The sequence below is a fragment of the Prinia subflava genome, chromosome 11 (assembly GCF_021018805.1).
Source record: "Prinia subflava isolate CZ2003 ecotype Zambia chromosome 11, Cam_Psub_1.2, whole genome shotgun sequence".
Lineage (NCBI taxonomy): Eukaryota > Metazoa > Chordata > Aves > Passeriformes > Cisticolidae > Prinia > Prinia subflava.
The window spans coordinates 10,216,500-10,243,323 of NC_086257.1; the positions used below are offsets into that span (position 1 = coordinate 10,216,500).

The window sequence follows — 26,824 nt, forward strand, 5'->3', positions numbered from 1 at the left end:
GAAAGGGCCAGGAAGGGCAGTGCTGTTCCTTGTTGGTTTAGAATTGCCCAATGTCCCTAGATTGATGGGCACCTGTGATCTGGGAGATTTCCAGCTGACAAAAATGGAGGAAAATTACTATAATGAGATGTAAATTACTGCTACGTAGTTAAAAATTGAAATTTGACTTGCTGTGAACTATCACAAAGTAGAAAATATTCTTTGGACTGTGATTAGGAACTAGATTCTTCCCCCCACCCCCTTTAATTTTTTAATTTGGTTTTCTTCCTGTTGTCTCTTCCTTTATGATTTTTTTTCTTATACTATGCTAGTGAATCAGATGTCTGTAATAGCTTTTGGTTTCAAGCTCTTGTCCTATTTTTGCAAGAAATTGTGAGTTGAAGTTTCATACAGTAAGCATTGGACTGGCAGGCCATCTGGGTTCTATTTATGATTCTTCTTAGATTCTTGAGTGTGTAGAACTGCTTTTCAGGCTAAGTTATCTAAGTTTCCTGCTCATATGTGAAATATTTTCACATCTGGTGTGGTTCACAGCACTTCTGGAAAGGGCACTGGCTTGGCACCTTGTGAGAGCTTCAGTACTGCTCTAGATACTCTCTGTGAATGCTTTTATGTTCTCTGCACCTTGGTTTACCCATATGTGAATTTAATAAATTACAGAGATATACATTAGGAATGTATTGCATAAATGTATCTATCTTCCTGGAACCATTCTGTGGGTCTGGCAGCAGCTTTATCCCTTTCTCTGATTCCACTTTAGTCCCTCAGCCAAAATGGTGAATGTATGTGTTCTGGCTCTATTACCTGGCACTTTTTAAATCTGCATACCTTATTCTATCCAAGTGCTCCTTTAATCCCTGTGTGGCTGGAGTGAGATGCAGCTTTCAACATTACCCTGAAATGCTGACAAACTTGGCTCCCCGTGACCTTTCTGGAAAGGGTGACCTGAGTAGAGCCCTGAAGTGCTTTAGTAAGGCTTGTCAATGTAGAAATCATATTTGCTGTGTTCTTTCTGTCCTTTAGACCTTTGAAATCCTTTCAGGATAAACCTCTGTGAATATACAATTCTGGGAAAGAGGTTTGTAACTGTAACTGCTCTAGGACAGAACATACACTTCACAAGGCTAGGGATTTCCATGTAGGCACATGATGTGTACTTGGACTCGTGACGTGTGAGATTCAAATTCTTTCTGAATAGGTGATGACAGTAATACTCACACCCACTCATGTTTTAAAAGTGGCATTTTGTGTGAATTTCTTTTTTTATCTCCGTCATTGGGATCACTCACATTTCCTTGGTAGTTAGTGAAAGGATGTGGAAATATATCCTATTTTCCAGTTTGCTGCACTTTACTGTCTAATTCTCAGCTGAAGCTGGGAGGAGGAGGCAATACCCATCAGCCAGCCCCTTCTTCACTGGAAATTGTTTTAATGAGTTTGATAGTCCAGCTGTCTGATATAGCTGTCTGTCCTGCTAAATGCTGCACAGCTGCAGGTTGCCTTCTGTTCCTTGTGATGACTGGGTTCAGAGTGGCTCGGGAAAACTGAGTGGTGTTAGATGTTTGTATGTGGCAAAGGCCTAGGGAATGGCTCTGACTCAGAGTCTTACATGGGCTAGTATGGGTGTGCTTTCCTTCTGAGCTGCAATTTTTTTAAAGTAGGTCCTATGGGTTCTTTATTGGTGGGTTTTTCCCTCTGTAATTTTGAAATGTAGAGTTCAGGATTCACAGTGACATTCCTATGCCTGCCTGTCATGCAGCTCTGCATGAAACAGGGCAAGAGAAAGTGTAAAACTGGCCTCTTCAGAAAAGTTATCTACTGAAATTAACAGGTAGCTATTTTTCACAGACCACAAATAATTAATTTATTTGAAGACAATAAAAATCTTAAGAGGTATAAACAAAATGAGGTAATTATAGTTTTTCAGCTTCTAGTAACCTCACCATGAAAAGAACCCTAAACACAACATTAAAAATGGCGTTTTAAAATATCTAATTCAAATACAGTAGAATTGAAGAGTAGCAGATTTACAAGCCAAATGTTCTCTTCATGGTGTGGGTGGTAGAATCAACCCTGGGGTGGCAATGTACTGCCCCTGAGCCACCCCCAGGAAGGGGAGCACTGCAGCCATGGCTGCTGCTCCCGTGGGGGGCTCTGACGGCCAGGGCATCCCCCAAGACATCTCCTGCAGGAACTTCTCCAGCTCCCACTTAACCCTGTGTACAAGTCTTGCATCCTCTCATTTGGTAACTTCTCATCTCTTTTTGTTTGCTTTGAATCTGGCCTATATGATTTTAATTTGTTGTATCCTGGTTTCTGTCAAGAAAGATAGTGAGCAACCACCCCCAGTGTTGTTAAAAACCTGCATCATGCTCATGTAGAGGGAGGTTTTTACCTAAGGCTGTATATTGTTCTCATTTAGGTCTATTTAATATCCACTTTAAAAAACTGAAAAAAATTAAGAATGGACGAGTGCTTTTCTTATTTAGTCAGGGAAGTAGTTTCTTTTTCTGTGTAGCAGTAGAAGTACCTGAGGTATCTAGGCAATATTGCAGTAAATGCCCCTGAAAACTTACACAAGGAGAAGAAAGTCCTGAACTTCTGTCTCCCCACCCCCCTGCTCACTTTTGCAGGTACTGAAAGCAGCCAGAGCAAGCACTAATAGAGGTTTGTACATTGGGAGTGATTCTGGCAATCAGGGTATCATTTATTTTATTGTTATACTAAGAATGTTTAGCCTTTTATCTCTTGAATGAATTGTGGAACCCAAGTAGCTTTGGCACTGAGGTAAGACCTGGAGCTTGCTCTGGGGCTTGTTTTGGTCAGAGCCATGGATCAGATTTGTCATTGAGAAGCAGAGTTTGAGAAGCTCCAGGGATGGCAGGCAAATATTTAATAGGTCAGAAAATCCACAGTTCATCTGTGAACTTTTTAGGAAGGCAAAGAGGACACACATTATGACATAAATTTATTTCTGAATAAATTGCAACATTAAGAACTACTGTACAGAGAAACTGCATCACACTGTTACAACTCTGTCATGGTATTTGTGCTTTGTAAACATTTATTCTATCACAACAAAAAATTGTTTACCGACAACTAACTGCATTTGGTTTAAAAATAAATACACTTTCCCATTTATTAACTCAAACAAAGCACTTTAAGTCTATAATTCTTGGTGCTTTTCATTAGCTCTCAGCCTCAGAAATGCTGAGCATTCAGAGTTGCCACTCATGTTAGTGGGAGTTACAGATGCTCAGGAGTTCTTAGGGGCTGGCCCAGTGACTCCACTTATGTTCAGTGTTTGCAATAATATTTTGACTGTAAAGCAAACTCTCCTGTTCTAATACAGAGTAGATTGAGAATTACTCATGTTGTTTCATGTTCCACATTAGATTTTGATTCACTAACAATTTGTATTTTGTAACAAATGAGTGATGCAATCATGCAAGTTTTGTAATGGTTTTAAAGATAAAACTGAGAATATGGCTCTTTTTCATAAATTATTTAAAACTACTTAAAATTTTTAAAAATATTTAGTGCAAAAGGATAGATTTTTTATCAAGAAATATTACAGAAGCATATACTGTTATATGGAAAATAAAACTTCTCTTAAATTTTTTTTTTTTGGGAAAAGCAGGCAGGTATTCTATTCCTCTGTTTGGGCTCTATTCCTCTATTTGGGTAGGAGAGATGAAAAGTATTTTCAAAAAAACAAATTGCAGAAGAGCTGTGATGTCATAAGTTGGTTTTACCTTTAAATTCACACGCAGTCTCTTTGGCAGGGTCGAGAGAATGTATTACTAAATGCATGATAGCAACAGATCATCTCAACAGGACAATAGCAGAGTATAGCTTATCAAACAGTTATAGAAATGTTATAGGAATGTGAACTCTCACAGGTATTCCAAACAGTTATCTTCAAAGTGAACACATACGTCTGCTGAAATTTTAACAAACATTTTGCTGTCTTGTAAGTTACAAAAATTACAACATGGAGATTTTTAGGACAAGATGGTGCTCTTTTCAGATATGCATTTCTTCACCTCATTAACAATTTATTCAATTGCACTAGAATTAAAATAGTACTTTTTTTCACTGCTTTTAACTGATATGTAGATTGTTACCTAGTGCTTTGAACAGAAGCACTTTAGGTAACAGTTGTACTCTCGTGATTCCCTTCTGCCAGGCAGGGACACTGAGGCACAGAGGTGAAATGACTCGCCCGAGGTCACAGCGCTGCGGCAGGACAGGGCTCGAGAACTGCCCTGGCTCACAGAGCTGTGAGCAGGGATCTGCCACGTGTGGCTGGACTGAACTGCACTGCTCCCCAGAGAAAAGGAGTCAGTTTGCCAAGGATGGGAACTGAGTGACTGCATTTTATGTCTTTGGGAAGGTTGCAGGAATCAGGAACAGCTGTGGAAGAGGAACAAAGACATGGGAAGAAACTAAAATGTCTTTTCAGCAGCTTTTTATTGTGTCATCTAACTGCAAAGGTGTTAAGTGTTCAAAAGATTTTACCCCTTAGGAGATTATGGGGATTTCAAAAACCCATAAATATTACTTATCTAGGGACAAGGGTGTCTCCAGGCATTCTGAAATGCACTCTGTTCTAACAGTTAAACTGTACAAATATCAGTGTTGTTTTAAAACTGAATGTTAGGGTACTATCCCATTTTACCTGACTGACGTAATCAAATTGATGAAAATTGAATATGTTAGATAATTAAGCCTTTACTGTGTAGTTCATTAATTCAGAAGGCTAAAAATCCATCCTCTCATAGTACAGTGCATTCCTCTAGCACAACATGTCAAGAGTCCCTCATGACACAGAAAGACACAATAAATTCGGGTTCACTTTGCTCCTGGGTCAGTTGTGGCACGGACTTGTGCTGTTCTTGTAGAGTTTGTACATCTTTAATATTTTATTCAGCGATGTTCAGAAATCAGAGCATTACACAAACCACTGCTTATTTAAACTGGAATAAACCAGAAAAGCTGAAGCAGCCACCTTTGTTAGCCCAGTTCAAGCAGCCAGTCGAACAGGCTGGGTGTGATCCCTCTGCCCTCCTCGCTGAGCTTGCAGTACTGCACCACGGCTTGGAAGATATCCCCCACCTTCCAGGACTTCCGCTGAACCAACTGCACGACATCTAGAAACTGAGTAAAAATAACCACAATGAAATACACTTGGCATTTGTGAACATTTTCTAAGCTTTTCTGGAGTGCATCCACACAAAACCTTGTTAGCCCACCGTTTGTAAATGCACAGCTGTATGAGGGGGTGGACACCATTCAGTGCACAGCAACATCAATGTTCTTGCTATTGATAAAAACTTCATTTCTCAAGTTCCATAGCTCCCCAAAGACTGATGGGCTCTCATGACATTTTCTAAATTAACTGCTTCTGTCAATTGTTTCTTATTTATGGCAATAAGAGTAAAAACAGACAAAGTCAGTTTGGTAAAGGATCCCTATTTGCCATATTATCAATAACTCACTGTCAAAATAATGAAGTGTGATTATCCATATTAAAAAATATTTTTGCATTACCACTAGCTATATTTTACTTCATGTTTAATTTTCTGTATTTCAATATATACATCCCATAGTATTTTAAATGTTTAAATAGTACTGGTGAGAGGGAATTCTGTGTAAAATTTCATGACATGAAGACACTTATCACAGTCGTGTTTTAAACATAGAAAGTAGCTGTATCTGACTTTTTTTTTCATTTCCAGAGAAACCAGAGGTTACATATATGTTCTTAAGCAGCTGTAAAGGAATCCTCGGTTTTGTCCACCTGGTACTTAATAATGGGCTTCACAGGGTCATCCATCTGGTCCCTTTTTCTTCTGAAGCACATAGATGAAAATCAAGGCTTTTCACTTCTTTGAATTTCACAATAATCAGTTTGCTCCTTCTGTTTCCAGTTTTAAGCACAAAAGAAAAGATTGTGTCTCTAGTTAGTGTAGCTGTTTGCTATTTACATACTGCAGCCTAAACTTTTAATATGTATTTTAATGTTATTTAATAGGCACGTGATTTCCAAGAACGCTGTTGTAGGCAGGATCTGCTTCATTATTCTCTAGTGTATTTTTGCAATTGAATTAACTGTTTGCCAAAGCACATGGGTAAAGCTGACAGCTGTTTCTTTAATTAGATGCAATTTGGACTGTCGCTGTTGAATGCATTTTAAATTATGTTTATGATTCCCAAATGCATGTACTCAAGAAAATCAAACAATATCTCTGCTACTCAAAATGATCTTCCCATAAGAGACCAAAATACTGATTTGTAATACTTTTTTCATTAATTGACTTAAATACTAACATGTTTTTAAGTTTTAAAGCATAAGCTCCCTTGCTGATCTTGGAAATGGGTCTCTTTTGGTCTTTCTTGAAATGCTGTGGTTGGTATTTGGTGTGGTCTACAAAGGAGCACCAGCTGATCATTCAGGAATAGAAAGAGTTTGCACTTGTGGTGGCTGTTTGGACTTCAGTGCTGCTCCTGGCTCTGGCTTGGACTAACCTCAGGAGGTTTCTCAGTGATCTGTGTCTGTCCACTCTCTCTGGAAAGAGGCTTCTGCACCTAGAAGCTGTATCCCCAGCTGGAACAATTTCTGAACAGCCAGGCACAAGTTCAGACTGACCTGAGGCTGCTGTAATTTGTGTTACAGGCAAGGCAGAACCAGCATAAGGACTGGAAATCTTCCGTGCAAACAGTGTCTCACATTATAGGGACCAAGTAGCAGAACACTGTACGTGACATCTACACATAAATGGTTTTTAATTGTTATTTTTTAAATCTTTGTACTTAAACTCCATGTAAACCATGTGCAGCCTTTCAAATGCAGCCACATAAAGGACTGTGTTAATTCTGCCCTGGGAATCAGTATTTAATGTATCATTGCTATGAAACAGTGAACAGATTCATCAAAGCAGGCTATAGAGATTTTGCAGAAGGTCTCATAGTGACATTTTCTTATGCCATAGATAATCTACTACATATTTCACATACCTTAAGTTCTGACATACCTATCCTCTCTTTCCTTTCTCTCCTAAACAGTAGTGTTGCCATCTTGCTGTAATGAAGATGTTTTTACATCTTCTTTTAAGCTCAGTAACTTCAATAAATAAATCATAACTGCTACAGTTATGTAGACATTACTAGTACACCCAGTTCTGTAAACACTACCTTTTCAATTCTGTTTTCCTGAGATTTCTTAAAATAGATAGTTGGAATTCCAAGTTCAGAAGCAGCTATCCACTGCAGGGTGGCTCGCAGCTCCACATCAGGGCACTCTGGTTCCAGATCAAAGTTTATCACCAGGAGGTCCTTTTGACAGTTGGCTGTTCCCACTGAAAGCTCAGAAGTACTTTCTGAAAAAATAATCCCACCAGTTACTGTGCAATGATTGGCGTTATCATCAAACTGTATGTTTTAATTGATATGGTTCAACTTACCCTCAGTGTTTTCTGTCTGTTCTTTAAGGAAAACCTTTTCTTCTACTAATTCACTTAGAAACAAACAACAACAAAGCTTATTAGTCATACTTAAGAACAGTCTACAACATTGCTTCACGATGAACAAACTTCTCCCTCAATGCAAGACCTAGAAAACTGCAAGAAAAAGGTTACATAGGATGAAACCATAAAATGCTGACTATATTTCATTATTTAATCTGTGAATCAGGAAAAACTGAATTGCAGCATGTTTCTGCAGCAGGATGAAGTGCTTGTATTAGTTATGTTACGTCAGGTATTCTGTTTCACCAGGTCTGTGTATCTTAACAGTTCACACAATGACAAGCAAACGACATTATGGTAAGACACAGCAAGTCTCATAACCTCGGTGGAAATGCTGAATTTCCAATGTCTGTATTTTGCTGTGACAGTTTTCTGATGTCACTGACTTCAGGAAGTTCCCGTGTTCAGTGTGTGATGTGCAGTCTGTATGTTTGTGCAGTGGATGTGCCCTGGCTGCATAATGACATTCACCAGCTGGCAGCTTGTACCAGGATCTTTAGGCAGGATGTACTTGCACATCTCTTGATAATTGAATTGCATGTTCAGTAGAAACATTTCCAGAAACAATAGGCAAGTAGTACTGTGGGCCAATTTTTTATTGTTATTATTGTTGGAAAGAATGCTATTAGGTTTTTTTAATCGCTTTTAATTGATCCTCATTTGCTTGACCTTCCTTGGTATTACAGTAGAGTTTTGATAATATTGGGAGTTATTCAGAGAAGAAGGTTCAACCACTGGAAACTGATACCACAGAGAACTGTCTTTTAGACAGGCCGGTTGATGGATCTGTGCTCTCAAGAGATCCACCTGACTGGGTTTTCTGGTAATTTTTCACTGTCTGGTGCTCTCCCTCTGCACAGACACCTGCATGTGCTTTTCTCTGAATCCACTGGCAGGTACAGCAGCAGGTGCAAACAGGGCTTGGCACGGCTTTGGTGGCGTAAATGATTTGCAGTTAAAATTGGACTAAACATCAAGTCTCACTTCAGTGACTACTTACTTAATCATAGGAGAAGATGGCACGTTCTCCTGATAAATTTCCAGGTCCATAATGCCAAGACTGCTAGTTGTACTGCTGTTGCCATTGCTGACAAAGCAAAAGTTTAAGTATTAGTGGCAAGCTGAACATGTCTCCATATATCTTCTAAAAATTTATTTCTCTACAAAGCAAAGTGGGGAAGAGCTCTGTTCCATAAAATCAATTGTGCTCAGCAAGTGGTTCCCTGAATGAAGCACACTAGTCTGCTCAAAGTAATGAGGCTTTTATTAAAATAGTTCTAGATCAAGCATGTATCAAGTGCATCAATGCATCAAGTGATGCTGTAAACTCGAGGGGAAAAAAGTGGATTCTCTTCTTGAGAATGGCTTATGCAATGAACACTTGGCCTCAAATAAAAACTGAGTCTGCCTGAGTCCTTGCAAAGAAGGATTAGCAGGTACAGAGATGTCCTGCAAGAAACCTGCAAAGATCCAGCTCCCTCTGAACGTGGGGAGTTCAAGCAAGGCACTGGCTGCCCATCGTACACTTACTTACCTGTAGGGTGAGCCCCCAGCAGCAGTGTCAGTGTATCACATCATACCCCAAACACTGTTTGGGATCTGATGGAACCCACAGGGACAGAGATGGCCCCTCATGTTTCTGACTACTCTGAAAGACTGAGATTTTAATCAAAGCCAATGCTCACTGGGACCACAAATACACGGAAGTATTCTCTTTGGCTTCTTCACAAGGATGAAGTAGCACACTTGAGGAGATTTGGAAAAAATATTACCAGTTCACTTTATAACATCATTATAAATGTGACAGTGAATGTTTATGTAGATATTGTAATAGTCTCATGGACAGGTTGTGAATTTGCTGGCTGCAAGTCAATTACCTCGAACGAATTCTGTGTGGCAAGTCACGGTGAACCACTTAATTTTTACTGAGAAACCAACTAATAGTATTTTCCCCTACATTAGAAGGATTGATTAGACAGTTACTTTCCCCATCAAGGTGTTCTGAGACATTGTCAGCATGCCATGCATTCAGACTTGCTGTAGCAATTTCTTTTCCAGTGCAGAGCTGAAAGGTGCAATACTTCAGCTCTCTCAGCCCAAGGACTTCCTTAAAGGTTGATACTGTAATAACAGGATCAATGTTCAGCTGCACTCACAGCCATGTTTTGTTCAGTAATTTTGGACAGCCAACAGTGCTCTCTGACAGAGACTCTTTCTTTTCCCTGCTTCATTACCATAATGTCTTCCCTCCTTGTCATCTTAATACTCAAGAGAAAGATGTAATTACTTGGTAATGTTTTAAAACAATCTAAGAGCATGTGAAGGAAAAGCTTTACTCTTAACTTGATGCTGTTAAAGGGCTGAAGTCAAACTACCATATGAACTCCAAGGACTAAATAATATTTTCAAACATTTGTCCTGACATGAATTGGAACAAAATCAGCACATAGCAGTAGCAGCTCTTGAATTTATGTCTACTCAGGGAAAAAGTGGTCATCCTCTGTTAATTTGCACCCCTGTGCCAGGCTAAGCAGACTGGGGCTCAGTCTTTGTTCTCAGTGCATGGATTTCTGGTGGGAATGGCAGTCTTGTCAATCTTGGCTAAAGAGGTGCCACAATAAACATAATGCAAACAACAGCAAATAAATCAAAAGAAAGACTGTAGCAATTAACTTGTCCAATGGCCTTTCTGCTGTTGGACTGAGATACTTCAGTGGTGCCAGGAGGTTTTTTTCTTTGTCTGAATCAAGCTACGCACCAATAGTTAAAAGACCTGGCTGAGAATCAGAATGTGGGTAATTTTTTCCCCCTTATTAAAAACTAAAGAGATAAGGTGTGCCATTAGACATTCTTTACAGTATTCTGAGAAAAATCCCGAGCTGTTGCCTCTCACTGCTGATGCAGGGTAGGCTTGGTGGGCAGACCCCACTGCACAGTGAGCAGAGACAACGTGGGTACCTCAGGGAGCGCTCGCTGAGCTGCAGGTAGCTGCTGGTGTCATCAGGATTGTCCTCGTCGTTGGCAAGCTGGGACCAGCTGCCAGTGCTTTCTTCACTGCTGCTGAGATGGGCTGGAAACTCTTCAGCTGTCTTTGTCTCTCCTATGATTTCAGCGTCCGATCTGCTCTGAGGACTGTTGCTGGCAGGGTGATAGGGAAGGCACATTGATATTGTCATACAGGCAAACAAACCGGTGCCACCAATCTTCAGGCAATGCTGCACATTAAAGTCAACCAAGCTGCAGAATTATAGACACGCAAAAGATTGGGCAAGCTTATAATTTATACATAGAGTCCAGTAGAATATATGGCCTGAGATGCTCTTAAAAGAGGACTTTCTTATGGCTGCTGTAAATAAACACAATCCCTAGATTTAAGTATGCATAGAAAAGTTTCAGTTTGTACAAAAAAGATTTAGCATGTATAAAAAACCTTGTCACTGTAAAGCTTTATTGTTTTATGCACTTCAGTCAATCAGTGGTTGAAATATGTGGTATATGTTACTGCAGAATGACAGTATTTCTTGGAAATATATATTGCTGCAAAATCCCTGTCCTGCTAATGGGTGAATCAGTTTCTTGACAAGTTTTCTACTTTGTTGGAATTGTAGATCCAAAAGAAGAGAAAGTAGGAAAGTATTGTGGGTTGTGAATCACTAATGAGTCTGAGCTTGCCATGTCCTTAGGATGTTCACTGCTTAGGCTGGGCAAGAACAAAATATTGCAACAGTCAGAAACCAGACTGAAGATGGAGCCCAGACTAAGTTTAGAAAGTACCAGGTTAAGGGGAAAATGCTTTCTAATTCTGCACACTTAACATATGTCACACATGTGTGTATGCCATATATATGTACACATGTTCTCAACAAACACACACAGAAAACACCTATATTTTTGCTATGTTTTTAGAGCTAAACTGGGCTTTTGATACAAAGAAAAAATAATAATCAATCCCTCCAATAGTTATATCACTGTAGTGCCAGAATAACAAGTAAAGCAAAACTGTAGTTTTGTTATATTCACTGGATAGTCGGCATTTGCAATTTAGGGATTAAAGCAATGTTATGTTGTGTACTGACAACCTTCTGCATGATGTCTCTAGAGAAGTTCTTGCCTTCAGACCTTTATCTATAGTTATGGTTATGGTATCTGCCTTCAGTTAAAGCAGGAGATCCCACCAGAGATTCTATTGCTCCTGAGTGATTACCTTGATTAGGCATATGCTGAGACAGTATCATTGTGGGTATCTCTTTTTGCCAAGCTCTCAGGAGTTGCTGCATGAATGCTGGATGACAGAAAGGTGCAGCCTGTGCAGGGAGAACGGGATGTGCCTGCTGGGGCTGTGCTGCCCCAGGCTCTGCCAGACCCCTGTGCCTGTCACCCCTGAGCCCAGGGCTCTGCCCCTGCACTCCCTGACTGTGGGCACTGAGCAGCCAGGCTGCAGGGCAGGGGTGTATTCCTGTTCTTAGTACAGGACAGGCAGCTCCTGATACCTGGCCCCAAAACAAAAGAGATTTGTGTGGGTGATGTTTCTTGGCATTTTGGGTTTTGTTTGATTCATTATGCAATTACATCTCACACCAGCGATGGTTTGAACTGACAGTTCCCCACTTGTGAACAGTCACTTGGAACAGTTTCTGTGTAACTGTGACAGGACTGCCTCTGTTGCACTGCCTACGTACAAGAAACTGCTTTTTTTTTCATTGCTGAAGGCCTGCATGGCTTTTTTTTCCCCTAATTGACTCTATGTCTGCTTGATATTTTGCCTGGAGTCCTTCCTATGTGCCTGTATCTGAACTAGCAAGTAATTTCATGCAGTAGGAGTGGATCAAAGCAATTTCAGAGGATGCTTTTATAGCTACATTATATATATTTTTAGCTTTTCCCTTCAGCCTAGGCTTAGTTCAGACAGCCATGCCACAAATGGCTTAGATCTGTGTGAAGAACCACTGGAGGCTTTGCCTTCCCAGCAGGGATAGGAGCACATCTGGAGAGCACTTGAGCTTCTATCTGAGATTGCTTTGGAAGAACTCTGCATTTCATGCTGCAGATGAGGCCAATGGACAGAGATGGAGGCAAGCTGAACCAGAACTGCCCGGCATTGCTGAGCCAAGATGCTCAGGCGGGTGTAGCCTCAGCTTACCAGGTCTGCCCTACCAATCCTATTGCTTTAACCATGTCATAGCCATGTCAGGGACTCTGCTTCAAAGGCAGAGGAAAAGGCATGAAAGGGCTCATAAACTGCAAAAATAACTTCATTTTCAAGCAGTCAAGATTCCAAATTGGTGGTTTCTAAATTTATCTCACTAAAAGCAGGTTGGATTTTAAGGAAGAGGAAGGTTAGTGCGGGAGAGTCAGGATGGAAGACTAGTGACACCATGGTAATTATCCCCCTAATTGCTGCCACACACAGGAAAGTACACACAATCCATCTACCTTCTCACTTCAAGTGAGAAACACTTATGCTTTCTCACTTCAAGCAGAGCTTTGTCAAATGCCAAAACACAGCACTGCCTAGAATAAAATGAGCTACAAAATGGTTTCTAACACCAGCACCTGCACTCTTTCTGCCACTCTGAGATAATGGGGTGCTGCAGTGCCCCAAGAGACTGGCAGTTTAGATACCACTAAAGTAACAGATACAATGAAGTACAGTGATAAAGAGGCAATGCCTTGAGAGCGTTCCCTTCACCTCAGAGCACCCACAGCAATCCTCTGCATCTGCACTGCACTCTCCTGCTGGCTCGCACTTCACCTTAACAACGCAAGCTGCAGGTTTCCTTACAAAAGGAGTACAGCTGTAAGGAGAGGGTGGTAAGCTGTGATGTAAACTCCATGAAACGACATTAAAATAAAATGCTCTTCTTTTTCCTATCTAAATTCTACCATAGAAATCTTGAACTAAGAGGTGAGGGCTACTTTTATTCTTTTACTTCCTTCACTGAAGAATTTTTATTACTTGTAGCTCCAGACAGTAAACACAAAGTTAAACTTCAAGCTCTCAGAAGTCTGGACTTGTTTCCAGGTACACAAAACATTACTTGCAACAAGCATAGCAGAGAGGTCAAATTCCTGCTATCTTCTGTCATATATTGATTTTTGTTTATATATTTTTTAGTTCAGATATCAGTCTATGCTAAATAAAAGTTTAAGCTCTGGTCGATCTTTCCTGTCTTATGGGAGACTTCAATGTCTGTAGAGAGAGAACTTGTCTGTGCAGCATTAGATTTAAGTCTTACAATCATAATGTCATAGTCAATGTAAGTTTTCTCCAGAAAGTACCACTGTGACACATGATTGGGTGATTTTATGCCAAAAGAAACCCGTAGCCAAAACTTAGCCTGCTTATTTCTTAGTACCACTCTTATCTTCTTCCTTTATCAAAATAACTTTTAATAGGAAAATAAACCAAAGACCAAAGCAATATGCTGATTTTCTGTTTTGTCACTTACCTATTTACCGGGGAACTGGAAACCGTGTGTTTCCCAGCCAGAGCTTCTGGAGGCTTTTCTTTGCTTTGATGCCCCTTTCCAGATGGACCACACGAAGTTAAGGACTCTGAGTCTTTATCTGCCTCATCTCGTTGATCAGTTTCTATCTGAATTAAAGGCACTTCCCTGAGCTGTCCTGCAGGGAGGCTGCCAGGGGTCTTCACGTGCTCTTTTTTCTCATCCAAATTTACTTCCTCCATTTTGGGTTTCGGATGTGTCTGGGTTGTACTTGGGGGATGTTTGCTTTCCAGCACATGTTCTCGGCTCGTGTTATCAAAGGAATCCTGCTGGACAACAATTAAACTTTTACCACTTTCAACAATATTTGCAGCCAGTCTTTTTGCGTATTGTTCCACATGTGGTGGAGAATCGCTGTAAAACCGGTCTGTCTCTGTGGCCTCTGCCTCATCCGCTATGATTTTGTTCTTGCGCATCAGAGACTCGATGGAGCTGGCCCAGGTCTCGTGGATCAGCATGTCAGTGATCTGGTCAGTCTTGCCCCTTTGGTACAGGCACGAGTCGGACTTGCAGAGCCCCGCAGAAGCCACGGTGCTGACGGGCTGTACACTTAAGGAATCTTGGCGATGGTGGGCAAACCCGTCCAAGGAATTTGCTTTAATTGGGACGTTCACTGTAAGCCTGGAGCCTGAGGATCTACTGTCAGGCACTGACGACTGCCTAAAGCAGAAAGGTGACCGTAGAGAGGGTGCCAGCAAACTGCCACACCAGTCCTTTGAATTCCGAGAGGATGACAGATTATCTTTATTTTCCTTTTCGATTTCTCTTAGCATATACCTATAAAACTCTTCTGTTATACTTTCTGTGCTGGACTGTTTGGATGGGCAACTTGGCCTTACATTAAGATGGCCATTTTTCTTGGCTACCTGTTGCAAGGCAGAAGTTAAGATATTGTTTGCATTTTTTCCTGCATAATAATCCAGTAATAAATCAAAACCTCTTCCCTCGTTTTCCATCTGGTTCACCATAAATCTTGAAAATTCATCTGTAATGCTTTCACAACTAGACTGCTTTGAGACGGAACTTGTCTGGCTCAGAGAGTGACCAAAGCTGTTCATGAGGCCTAGGGTATTGAAAGAGGCTTTGGAATCTGAGTCCTCCTCTGGTATGCTCTCACAGCTTGAGGCTTTGGCTCGGCTCCACCTTTCACAGTGCAGTCTATTCCTGGGGTGGTTTGGACCTTGCCAGATGCTGTCAACCATGGAGAGTTCGGTGAGGTTCATGATCTTGGCAGCCACTTCATTCGCAAAGAGATTGACTGAATCTGGTGTGTCCTCAAGGTTTATAGATTCATCTACTACCCGATTCATCAATTTTTCCTTCAGCTCAGGATGTTCATCTGTTTTTCTTTTGATCTCACTAAGCCGAGGTGCCCTGTGCTTCCGAACCACAGAACCATTGGTATGGGTTTCCTTCTTCCTTTTCATGGTTCTGCATGACAAACTCTGGGTCACCAGATATTCATTGCCTCTCTTCCATGCACAGAACCAGGGTTGCTTGCCATTTGAATTTTCTAGACAAATGGCAGCTATTTCTGTTGCCATAGAGACAACTGTTTCTGCCAATTCTTCTGCAAAGTCTGTTATACAATATTTGTCCCTTGATTTTTTCACCTGTAGCACAGGCTGAGAAGGAATCAAGACATGGTTTCCCAACAAAGACAAGCTAAGTTGAACATCATTATTTAGCACAGAATCACACTTAATCTTGGCTTGGTTTTCTGTATTTATGGTGGCACTGGAAGACAGCTGTTCTTGAACACCGTGCCTGCATTCACTGTTTGCAAAGGTGTTTTCTCTGTCTGAAAATGATCCGTAGTCTTTCTTCTGATGATAATTGTTGCTCTGATTTGGGGATTTATAACAGTCTCGTGCAGTTCTTTTCAGGTATCTCCTCTTGGGAGATGTTTTTGCACTGAGTGTGTTATGCCCTGTATTTCCACTTGGTTCTGAATTCAGTGTGGAACCTTCATTGCTATTTACATCTTTGATAGTACTCTTGCAAGTGCTTGTGACCTTTTCAAGATCTGTGCTAGTACTGGTGCTGTAGGATGTACCAAATGACTTAGCAGCAGAGTGATCAAGGGGGCTGTGTGAAATTTCACATGCTGTTGCCAGTGTTGCCCATCCTTCTGCTCTTGTTACTTTCTCTGCTTTTGTGCCCTCCGAAAAGAGGGGAGAACATTCTTCAACTTGCCTTATGTCGTTCATCTTCTTGCAAGTGAAATACATTATATTAAAAAGCAACTCGTTTGCAGTCTCTGTGAAAATGTCTTGTGTACTTGAGCCATCCTCCAAATGGGCTTGTAGCTGTCTCTTCTTCCTAACCTCTTCCACAGAATGTCGTAGAATAATATTGGATAAGTTTTGTGCAAGTTCGTCCCTGATTACTCCATCACCACGTGGAATACGTGGTCTTGTTGCTGTTTCAATAATTTTCCCATTTATGGATTCCATAAAATGCCCTACATTTTTGTATGTGTTGGGTTGTGTCAGAATTACCGATGCCTCTCTGAGAAGCGCCTCCGCAATGCTCTCATTCACCTTCTCCACGCTGCTTCCTACAGCTAAGCTGCAATGCAGAGTAATGGCTGCAGAGGCCTGAGCAGCAGACAGAAGTCCACTGGAGGTTGCAGGGTACTTCTCCTCCTTTTTTTCGCCCAGGCCACAGATGGCCACAGCACTTGCTACTTGAGTCATGCCACAGAGCGCAGACGGGAACGAGTACTCCGTGCCAGCACAGTCGTCAGGGAGCTGTGAGGATGCTGTGTGCACCTCTTCATCAGCAACCACTCCACTTCTCGAGTCTGTGCCTTCCTGGTCCCGGCAGAATTTTTCTGCAGCCTGGGGACTGGAAATGGTTCCAATGACAGTGGCTGCACAAGCCAGAGCCACTTCCAGTGCACTTTGGTCATGTCGGTTTGAATGTTCTTCCTCAAAGTAATCTGAAACTTCAGCAGAGCTTTCTGCCTCAGCCCAGTGGCTCAGGCTGGGCAAGGCAGACCCTGGCCACTCAGGTACATTCTCAGAACTGTCTGGACTTTGCACTATGACGATCTTTGGAAGTTCATTCCACGATCGGGAAGCAGATACATCTTCTGATTTACAGGAGCCTCCTACAGAGATGCTGACCGCAGCCTCCTCGCTGAAACTCGGTCGCGACTGTGACAGTCTAATGAAGGCATCCTGCAGAACAGATTCTGCCAAATTTGTGGCATACTGACCTGTGGTCGCCTGCTCATTCTGGGAGGGAGGATCAGCTTTCCTGATACCTGCACAACCTTCCCTTTCTGTCTTGCTGCTGTGTTTCGTTGTGGGGTCACCCCGAGGCTGCAGCTCCTCTTTAGCCATTTTGGTTACAGATACATCTTCTAACATGAGTGCTGAGCTTTCAACACCACCAGTCAAAGCAGTAGTACTAAATGATGAAGTACCTTTTTCAGCTAATTCCTTCTGCCACAATATTTCCTGGTCTGATTTATCTTCAGGTTGTGAGATGCCATCTCCAGCCGCAACATTCACAGTTTCAGAGACCTGAGCAGTTGCATTATCTTTATTAATGCAGTTCCCTTCAAGAATGAACGGCAACCTGGCTTTTCTATAGTGAATGTTTTCAAATCCCTTTCCTTTATTTTTTTTGACATCTGAAGATGCTTCTGAAATATTTAATTTTTCATGACCTGTTGAGAAAAATAAAAATTTAGTTTTTGTAGAGTAACTTGCAAATCTTTAAAGAGCTGCACAACTTTGTACTCCATTACTGCTCTGTAGAAGTACTGCACAGCCATGTACCTTCTCTTTGAACAAAAACTTAAAATATGAATGGCTGTCCATTTTCTAAAATACATATGCATGAATCAAGTGCAATTTCTGTGAGGATTGCTATAACTGATTTGCAGTATGAATAACAGCAGAATTATGCTCAGTCCCCCTGCTTTTACCAGCTTTATATTCATCAGCCTCGTTGTCATCCTCGAGGTGCTCGGAGGCCGTGAGGAAATCTTCTTCTATTGAGGACACGGAGCAGTTCGTGTCATCCTCAGGCTTCAGGACACGAGTTTCTATCTGCAGCTGCCTCTCCTGAACAAGCTCAAGTCCAATCAGAAACTTGTTTATTTCAAAAATGATGCAGCTTGTGCTGTTCCTCTTATCCCCCCTCGCACACTGAACCAAGCAGACATCTGCCAGCCAAGGACACTAGAGGGGAAAAGAATCACAGTTATTCAATTAAAAAAAAAAACCCCAAACTTATTTTAAGCTTTCCTCTCTATAAATATCTTGGGAATGTTCTGTTGCAAAGATGCAATACGATTTGTCACTGCTAGTAACAGAGTGCAGTTACATGAATGCCAAAATAAGATTTCTTGGACTGACAGCTTTTGTTATACAAGTGTTTTGGTAGAGAACCCAGCTGTATCACAGGGGATACTTGGCAATTTTGTTGAAATCGCCAAGTTGTTTGTTTTCAATCAATTGTTGTTTTAATGAAAGAGACTTATTTGATGTTAGTCATCTGACATGCTGTTATTAATGGCCTCATACTACCCAGTATTACCTCTCTGGAGGGAATTTTTTGTGGGCCTGATAATTTTTGTTGCAGTGCTTGTTTGAAGACAGTCCTGTAAATACTGGTGGATGAGATTGTGAAGAGTAGGTCACCTTTAGATGTTCCAACAGACCATTTTCAAAGAGTGTTTTATTTTGTTTCTTTGCAGCTCTTCCTCTCACTCCCTCTTTGTCCAAAGCCCCATTATTTCAGGCCGATGCAACCTCCCACTGGAAATGGGGCTACAGTGCACAATGTGCTTAGATTTTATATAAAATTGCCTTCTCTAGAGAAGCTGTACAATTAGATTGAAAGTTGGACAGAAACTGAGAGGAAGGAACTCTTGTTATCCTCGTTTTACTGACATTAAAACAGTTGGACATTTATACAACAGAGCTGAGTCGATGTCTCTGCATGGGACCATGCTTGTTGTATGGATGTACTCTGAACTAAAGCCAGGCTTTTGCAGCTTTGAACTCAGGCTCCCAGGAAAGAGCCAGCTTGGGTGGGACCAACTTTGGATTGGATTGAGGCAGTTGTTTTAGGTGTGCAAAAGATGCCCTGGACCCCCCGGGCATTTGCACAGTATCTAACATAAGGTGATGCTATCCTGGACCTTTTGTATTTGACTGTGAATGCAAATCAAATATCTAATAATAAAGAGAGTGGCATGAGTGTTATGCTGGATTAACATGTTTATTAGCTTGCTCTTCCTTTCCACCTAAAAAATGTGTCTGAACAGCAAACCAGATAAATTAGTTAAAACAGAAAAGATAGATTAGATAGCTGCTATGAAATTGAATCAGGCTTGAGCATGCAGCTTATTGTGAAAAATGTTATGAAAAACAGATGCAGCCTTAGATCAGACATTCCCCTGCTTTTTCCCCAGTCCACAGTTTGTGGGGCTGTACTTGTGAAAATGTCTTGAGGGGGAGTGGAGTAAAAATCCTTTTACAAAATCTCTGCCAGTTACCTTACAAATTAATTTCTCTGAAAGCCAAACAATAGGATAACTTTGCCATATCTGGGCAATAAATCTCATCCAGTCTCAATGCAAAGCTTTACTTGACAGAAGTTTAGTTAGATCCTGTTTGTCTCTTGCCTCCACTCACTGTGAGAGGGCTGCTGGTCTCAGTGTCCGTAGGCCTGTGGAGACAGGGGCGACCTGGGTATTTCAGTTACCTTGTTTGGGTCTCAGACCACCCCTGTGTTTATTGCAACTTGGGATGTCGCTCCCACCACAGCCTTGTGCTTGTTGTTAAACATTTCTAAATTCAGCCATTAGTCATGAGTGGCAAGAAAGCTCAATAACCAGGTAATTGCCCTCTTTAATGATCAGCTTACTTGTACACCATAAAATACAGTGATCTTTGCAATACAGCTGTCATGGGGTCTGCTTCAGGAAGGCTTTTGTACACAAGGTGATTTCAGTGAAAGAAAGTTTCCTGCTTTTCTTATCTGCAGCAGACAAACCTGGCAATACCTGTTCACGTTTTACATTTGTTGAGACAGTTTTGTACTCCAGAGTAACTCTGCAGTTTTAATGAAGTTGAGAGGTGAAGATGGATTGGGAATGAAAGTGGGAAGTGGCAAGACCACTGGCAAGGGAGTCTGTAGGAGCTGTGCCCTGGCCCAGCTCTATGCACAGAAGTGTTATGTCCTTCCTTTCCCCCTGTGCTGCCCTTCTGCTGCTCTTGAAATCTAGGCTTATGAATCAGTCATCTCCGCCACCAGTGCCTACCTCCCCTGAAGAATCAAGTGCTAATGTGGCTTAAAGCATTACCAGCTGCAACTCAGACATCTGCAGAACCTCTTTGTGTACATGGTCTATGTCCCCCCACCATGCACTTCACACTTAAATCTGTCTGATAAAGGCTATTTGTATGTGTGCAAACTTCCACTCATCTCAAATTGATCTCAGGTCTTTGCTTTCAGGTTCCTTTTTCCCATTTTCCATCCTTCAGAGGCATGATGTGATCTTACAGATGAGTTTGACTCCTACCTGGGGAACCTCATAATCGGCCTGAAGGTTTCCTGACGTCAGTCCACTCAGCAGGACTATTTCATTTTCCTTGGGTGGCTGTACGTTCATGGAACTGATGAGTTTGGGGAGATTGGGTGAGACGCTGATCAGCTTCTGTAGTATGAAACAGAGATTAATGCAGTCCGAGTTGCACGGTTATAAATAATAGAATGAAATATCACTTATAAGCATCCTTTTAGAAAACTCACTTAAACTATTATTTCAAGTAGATCAGGACTAGAACTGGCAGCATTAAAATGCACATTCTTCCTTTTGAGACACCAGACAAGACAAGGATGACAGTATAAACTTTTGCTCAAGTGTCCAGCAGGACAATCTGCCACCCCTCACATTGTCACGTGCTAAACAGCTTGACTGGATTGGTGCATTTAAATACTTCCTGTTACATGTGAGTTCCTTAGACTGTGAAAACAGTGTCTCTCTCATGGTCTGAAACACAAAAGCTTCAGTAGGTATGGTAATGAGAACAGGACAGATCTTCCTGTTTTCCTCCACGCATATGACTAGCAAGAAACCAGTGGAAGTTACCTGGAAATTACCAACCAAATCAATGCAATGCTAGACATGGAACAGCAAAAATATTTGAGATCCATGAAATATGCCTGTCTTTGCTGTTACACTGTGTACCTCTGTGACCTTCCATTTGCAATAACACAGTCACTCCCTGTATGTTATGTATTTGTTAGAGGCAAAAGCAATAACAGTCACAGCATCAGTGATGCCATACAGGAGATCTGTATTGCTCCCAGCACATGCAAGGGACATTTGTGCTCCTTTGAGAACAAAGGCCAGGCCAAAAAGACAATCCCTACTCTGAGAGTGCAGCTCTCCCTGCCAAGGATCCTGGTGTCCTTGTTCTGTGAACAGAGAACCAAGGCTGACCCCCTAGAGCAGGAGCAGAGTAAACACCACCTCCACTTCTGCACCACCATGGCCCACGTGCTAGTGCCCAGCATGTGGCACAGCCCTCCAGGGAGTGCAGATCTGGGCACCCAGCCATCTGCTTGAGCTACTAACCAAGGCAACAATACCTCACTTTTTTCCTTTTCATCCTCAAAATATTAAGCTTGCAGTACTGTTATTTTCCTTGGGTTGAATTAGATATAATAAAACTTTCTGGCTTAGAAAAGCTAAATCAATATTGGGAAACCGTTCACTTTTCAGGGGACTGATCTTCAGATGACACTAAATATTTTTATGTGACATAACTGGACTCAGTGCTTCAATTCAGTCTGATGCTTCACAGTAGCACAAAAAAGTTTGCATCCTTTTTTTTTCTCAAATTATAACCTTTCTCTTATCAGAAATACTTTCTGAAGTATCTCTATTTTTCTACTGCCTAAATTGCCAGATTTTATCAGATTTCTTATGTAGGAAGTTATGGCATTTTATATACCTTTTACTTCACTTCTTTACCTTTTCTTCAGAAAAAAAAAAGAAGTCTGGAAGCATAATTATTTTATACAAAACCCTCCAGTTTAATCCATTCCAAGGTTCAATCAGTTATACAAAATCCTAACAGTACCTATTAGTAAATCAAGTACCTGCTAGTAAATAGTTACATATTTCATATAAACAACAGCTGTGCTAACATCTTCAAACTTCTTCTACGAAATGCTTTCACCACACCAGTGCATTGTATAAAATTCCACGCCACTCAATGCTAATTTACAAAACCTGCTTATTATACACAAAAATGGGGATGAGGGAGTTTCCTCTTGGAAAAGAATGCACAGCACCTGTGCTAGTAGGGAATTTTTATTACCTACACTGAAAACTGAGAACAGATGTCTAGCTCTAAGATTGAGGGAGAAACTTTTGGTGTTTCTTCTTATAGCTTTTGCTCCTCAACAAACACTGTAAACACAATAAAACCACTGCATTTTAGAAAACAACCTCTCAAGCTAAAAAACCTCTCAAGCTGTTCTGCACAGTTAACCTGCTGATTCAATAGAAAAATCATTTTGCTGCAAGATGCCATATTTATTTTTGACAACTGAATTTTCACAGATCCAGGATGCAGAAAACAGCAGATAAACTCTTCCTGCTAACAAATGACTTGCAGGAGCCATCAAGGTGCCAGCACTGGTTGTTCTATGAGCTAAAAGTGTTTCCAGCAAGTGAACTGTAATGGTTTAACCAAGGAACTCCCTGGGTACTGTCAGGAGATCTTACCTGTGTTCACTCACTACATATTGCTTCTGTATTGGTATGTCAAACATGGGCACTGAGCCAGCATGATGGAAAGGAACTGATAAAGGAAGGTGTAAGCACAAAACTGATACCAGACCCTTTCTTTAAAATGTGACATCTGCAGATTTAAGGGTTTTTTTTTCTGGAATGATGCGTGTTTTAAATACCATATCATAGTTTGTCTCTGCTTGTAAAATAACCAAGAGGTTTTATTGCTTTTAAAAATTTTCTTTTTTCCTACCCTTGTAACTGTCAGTTAAGCAGATGATACACACCTTTAGTTCTGTTCTATCAACACCCCCTCCTCAAGAGCACATAATCTACCTATGGGGAATTTGAGTAAGAGAGCTCAGCTGAACAAGACCTAGATGAGTAGAAGATTTTCAGAGGCTTTTTGGCAGTAGGACAGAGAAAGAAATCAGAAGCTAGTGGCAGAGCAGGACACCCAAAACTCTTTCTATGTAATATTATGCCAAAAAAAAAAAAAAAAAAGGATGTATGACATGTCCATGTTCAGTTCTCTGATAAAAGCAAGAAATCTACTCATATAACTGCTATGAATTCAGACTGCGACAATTCATTACAAATTTCTGTGATGGGAATAAGAAATGCTATGTAACATAGTCTAGTGTTGAGACAATTTCAGACTCCTTATGCATTGCTCTCTGTAATGCTTAAAAATCTAGGCTTGGCTTTAGTTTGTTCATAGAATTTTAATCTGTATTTTTACTGGAGAGTCCTGGTGGGCCTGAATAGATCTTTTGTGCACTTTTTTAAGACCTAAGCATTTACCTGTTTCACTTGCTCATCGTTGCAATCATCTCTGTTGGCATCTAAATTCACGAAACAAACCTGTAATGAGAGAGAAAAAACGCTTTATAAAGTTGTATTAGAGTGGCAGCAACCCTTTTAAAGTCACTGTATTTTCATTTTCTAGCTTTGTTGCTGAATCTGTGAAGCCTTTTCCTAGTACAAGAAAGGTAGAAAGGTTAGTAAATGTTAAGAAAGTAGGTAAAAGGACTGAGAGTCATGACTTTATCTGTGCTGACTATTGGCTTGTCTGATGAATGAGCAAATAAACTGTAATACAGAGGATATTAGTAAAGGTAGAGGAAATGTTAACAATACATTTGATTATATATCTGATAAATTCTTCATGTCTTGCTTTTCCAATGACTTCATTTCAGGCACTTGCTACTAAATGTTCTGTAAGTGCAACTGAGTTGCTTTTAGTTTTTCTGCATACCACATAAATATTGGAGTATTTTTCCTAACTTTCCAGAATGTCTATGAGAAGTTAAAAACTTTATGAAAGCAATTTTTTAAACTTGGCTCATGAGCCAATATTCAACAGGAAGTTTTCAGCACTGCTAACTGGGCACCAGAGGTGCAGAACAGCTCAACTGCCTGGTGAGCACCTGATGCACCAGAACATTCTACTTTTGATGACTTTTGAGAGTTTTGACTTTTTGATCTCTTTTTGAGAGTTCTACTTTTGATGACAAGGGTTTCTGCCACTATTTAATGGTAGTGAGGTTGACTTAAACAGAAACTTCAGATCTAAAGACCATTTAATTTCTGAACACTTTTATTTTATTGTATGCTTACTGGAAGGCTATTTTCTAATGGGAAAATCCCTCCTCCAGCTCTGAGTTAGACTCCAAATCTAGGCTGACTGTGAAGTTTATGAAAGTTTGGTGTTATCCTCATATAACCCAAACCTAACACAAATTCAAGGCACAGCTGAAGCCAACACCTGATTCCAAATAAATTGCAGATCCAAAATCTAACATAAAAGAGCTGCCTGATTTTGGATTTTTGCTTCTTTTTCAGTGAAGAGGAAATACTTTCCCTAATTCCATGTAAATATCCCACAGAAAATGAAAATGCTCCAAATTATCCCCTTCACCAACACTGTTGTGTTAGGCACCCAAGCTCCTGTTGTGGGCCTGCTTTTACACGAAGACAACCCTGATTTCAGTTTATATATGCACATGCCATATGTACAGATTATGACCATCTGCAGGAACAGCCAGCACAGCAGATGGAAAGATCCAGCCAGTGCTCCCATTATAAACCAAAAAAACATACAGTGAAGAAGAAAGCTCTGTGCCCTTTTAAATAATTTAATGTCATCTTTACATGAACTTACAAACATATTTTCCAGCCCTTTTACAATTTTAGCAGAAATATTTCTGTGCGTGATAATGACAACAATCAGGATATGCCACTGTCATCTGCTGAACTTTTAAGAAATAGTTATAAAAATGTCTAAGCTACAAAACAGTAAAAATACCCTCTAGCAAGATAGTATGGTGGTTATGTAATGTCCTAAACATGTTGCTGCTGATTAAACAAACACTTCTCTTACTTTCTGCTGGGTTTTCATGTGTAGGCATTTCACATATCAACAATAGGTAGCTACCAAAAAGCATTAGAAACTTGCACTCTTGATTTGCACATGGGCTTGCCCACAACAGTATGAGATATGAGATGTGAGCCTGCAGGTGCATGGAGGGGTGTGTGCTTAGGGGCCCATTAATTTGGCACCAGGGCAGGAGTGTGGGAGGGTGTGGGGCAGTTTCAAGCCCTCTCCAGCATGGTCACCCCACATCGAAGGCAGGGCTGTTAGTGAGGAGTGTTGTGAAAAAGCTGCACAGGAGCAGTTGTGTCTTCAGGGACATTCCAGCCAAACACCTGATTCTCTGACAAACCTTGGTCTGCACTTTGCTCCCTCCATGGGATGATGGCTCATAACTTTGCTGTGATGAACGCTGGCACTGCTACCAGTGGCACTCACTGCCATCCTAAAGCCAGGCCCTCTCCAGGCAGCCAAAACAATCATCATCTCTGGTTAGGTGTGCATGCCACAAAACTCACTAATGCCTCAGCAGAAGAAACCTCAGTACAAGCAGCAATATCTAGTATTTTATGTCACATTATCTTTCTTTCCTTTTTTTTTAAAATTGATTTTCAAAACCTAATGAACTTGCACTATAAAACCTGCAGCAGTGCTGAATCCCATTTCCAAATACACTTGTCAAATTCCATTGACATTGATTTATTATACTGTCAATTCAATCTTTTAGCATTTCTTGTTCTGTGGATTTTGCAGTTTTAATTATAGGCAATTTTTGAACAAAACCAGTTTCTCAGTAGTGAAGGACACTGAAGAACTCACTTACTCTTTCCCTTTGCTGTGAGCAGGAGGCAGGATTAGATAGAGAGATGCTGTAACCATAAATTACCTCTACAGTTCCATCCTGGCCTGCTCTGCACTACTGCTTCCTTCTAGGAACTTCACTGTGCAGATATTTTTGTTGGAGATACTTCACAAGTGGTGCTCAAACAGAAAATGATCTATTATGGAAAATCTCTCCCTGTTTTCTGTTTATGTAATACAAGTTTTAAGCTCTCATTAGCTTGCATTGCTTGATTAACTTTTAGGAATTGTCAGGGACCTCCATTGAAACAAGGCAAAACAATGCTAGAGAACAATTGATAATCTTTAGGATGGAAATACTGCATAAATTATGAGCAAAGAGCCAAGGTCAGGTCAGGATTTGCTAACCACAATTTAATTCTGATTTTTTTCCTTGTATCAGATGCAGCTTAGTTTAGATGTAACCCAACCATCTCCTCAACATGATATCTTTAAATGTCAGTCCTTTCCCAGCCAGTTCTTTAAGCTTCACATCCTTGACTTCCCACAAAAAACCTTTTCAGTTCCAAAGTGTGTCTGCTTTCCACTTACACTGATCTACTGTCTGGAGACCATACAGAAACTTCAAGATGTCGCCTTTTTTTCTGTCTTAGGAAATACTTATTTTGGAGGGAGAAAACAACAAAATTTAAATGATGTTGCATAACACAAACCAGAAACAACCATCACCCAAATTCAGGCTTTACACAGTGAGACAGTCACCCACAACCTCCAGGGTAGATGCCAGGATCTACTTTTGGTTCAGTCGTTTTCCCAAGTTTAGAAATCCCATTTGCTCGAGAGA

General features: G+C 40.8%; 1 protein-coding gene across 5 annotated transcripts in view; it reads right to left on the reverse strand.

The window, feature by feature from the left end:
* Positions 1-2,951: 2,951 nt before the first annotated feature.
* Positions 2,952-26,824, reverse strand: part of SPHKAP (SPHK1 interactor, AKAP domain containing) — a 64,174-nt gene continuing 40,301 nt past the window's right edge. For 4 of the 5 annotated variants that reach the window (XM_063408699.1, XM_063408701.1, XM_063408703.1 and 1 more), the window contains exons 4-12: positions 23,610-23,669; positions 20,583-20,717; positions 17,976-18,231; positions 13,979-17,714; positions 10,488-10,667; positions 8,530-8,616; positions 7,467-7,519; positions 7,198-7,382; positions 2,952-5,160 (exon numbers count right to left, since the gene is read on the reverse strand). In XM_063408699.1, the coding sequence (XP_063264769.1) occupies positions 5,017-5,160; positions 7,198-7,382; positions 7,467-7,519; positions 8,530-8,616; positions 10,488-10,667; positions 13,979-17,714; positions 17,976-18,231; positions 20,583-20,717; positions 23,610-23,669 (4,836 nt within the window). In that variant the 3' untranslated portion in view covers positions 2,952-5,016. The remainder of the gene's footprint in view (positions 5,161-7,197; positions 7,383-7,466; positions 7,520-8,529; positions 8,617-10,487; positions 10,668-13,978; positions 17,715-17,975; positions 18,232-20,582; positions 20,718-23,609; positions 23,670-26,824) is intronic. The other variant, XM_063408700.1, reaches the window with a different exon arrangement.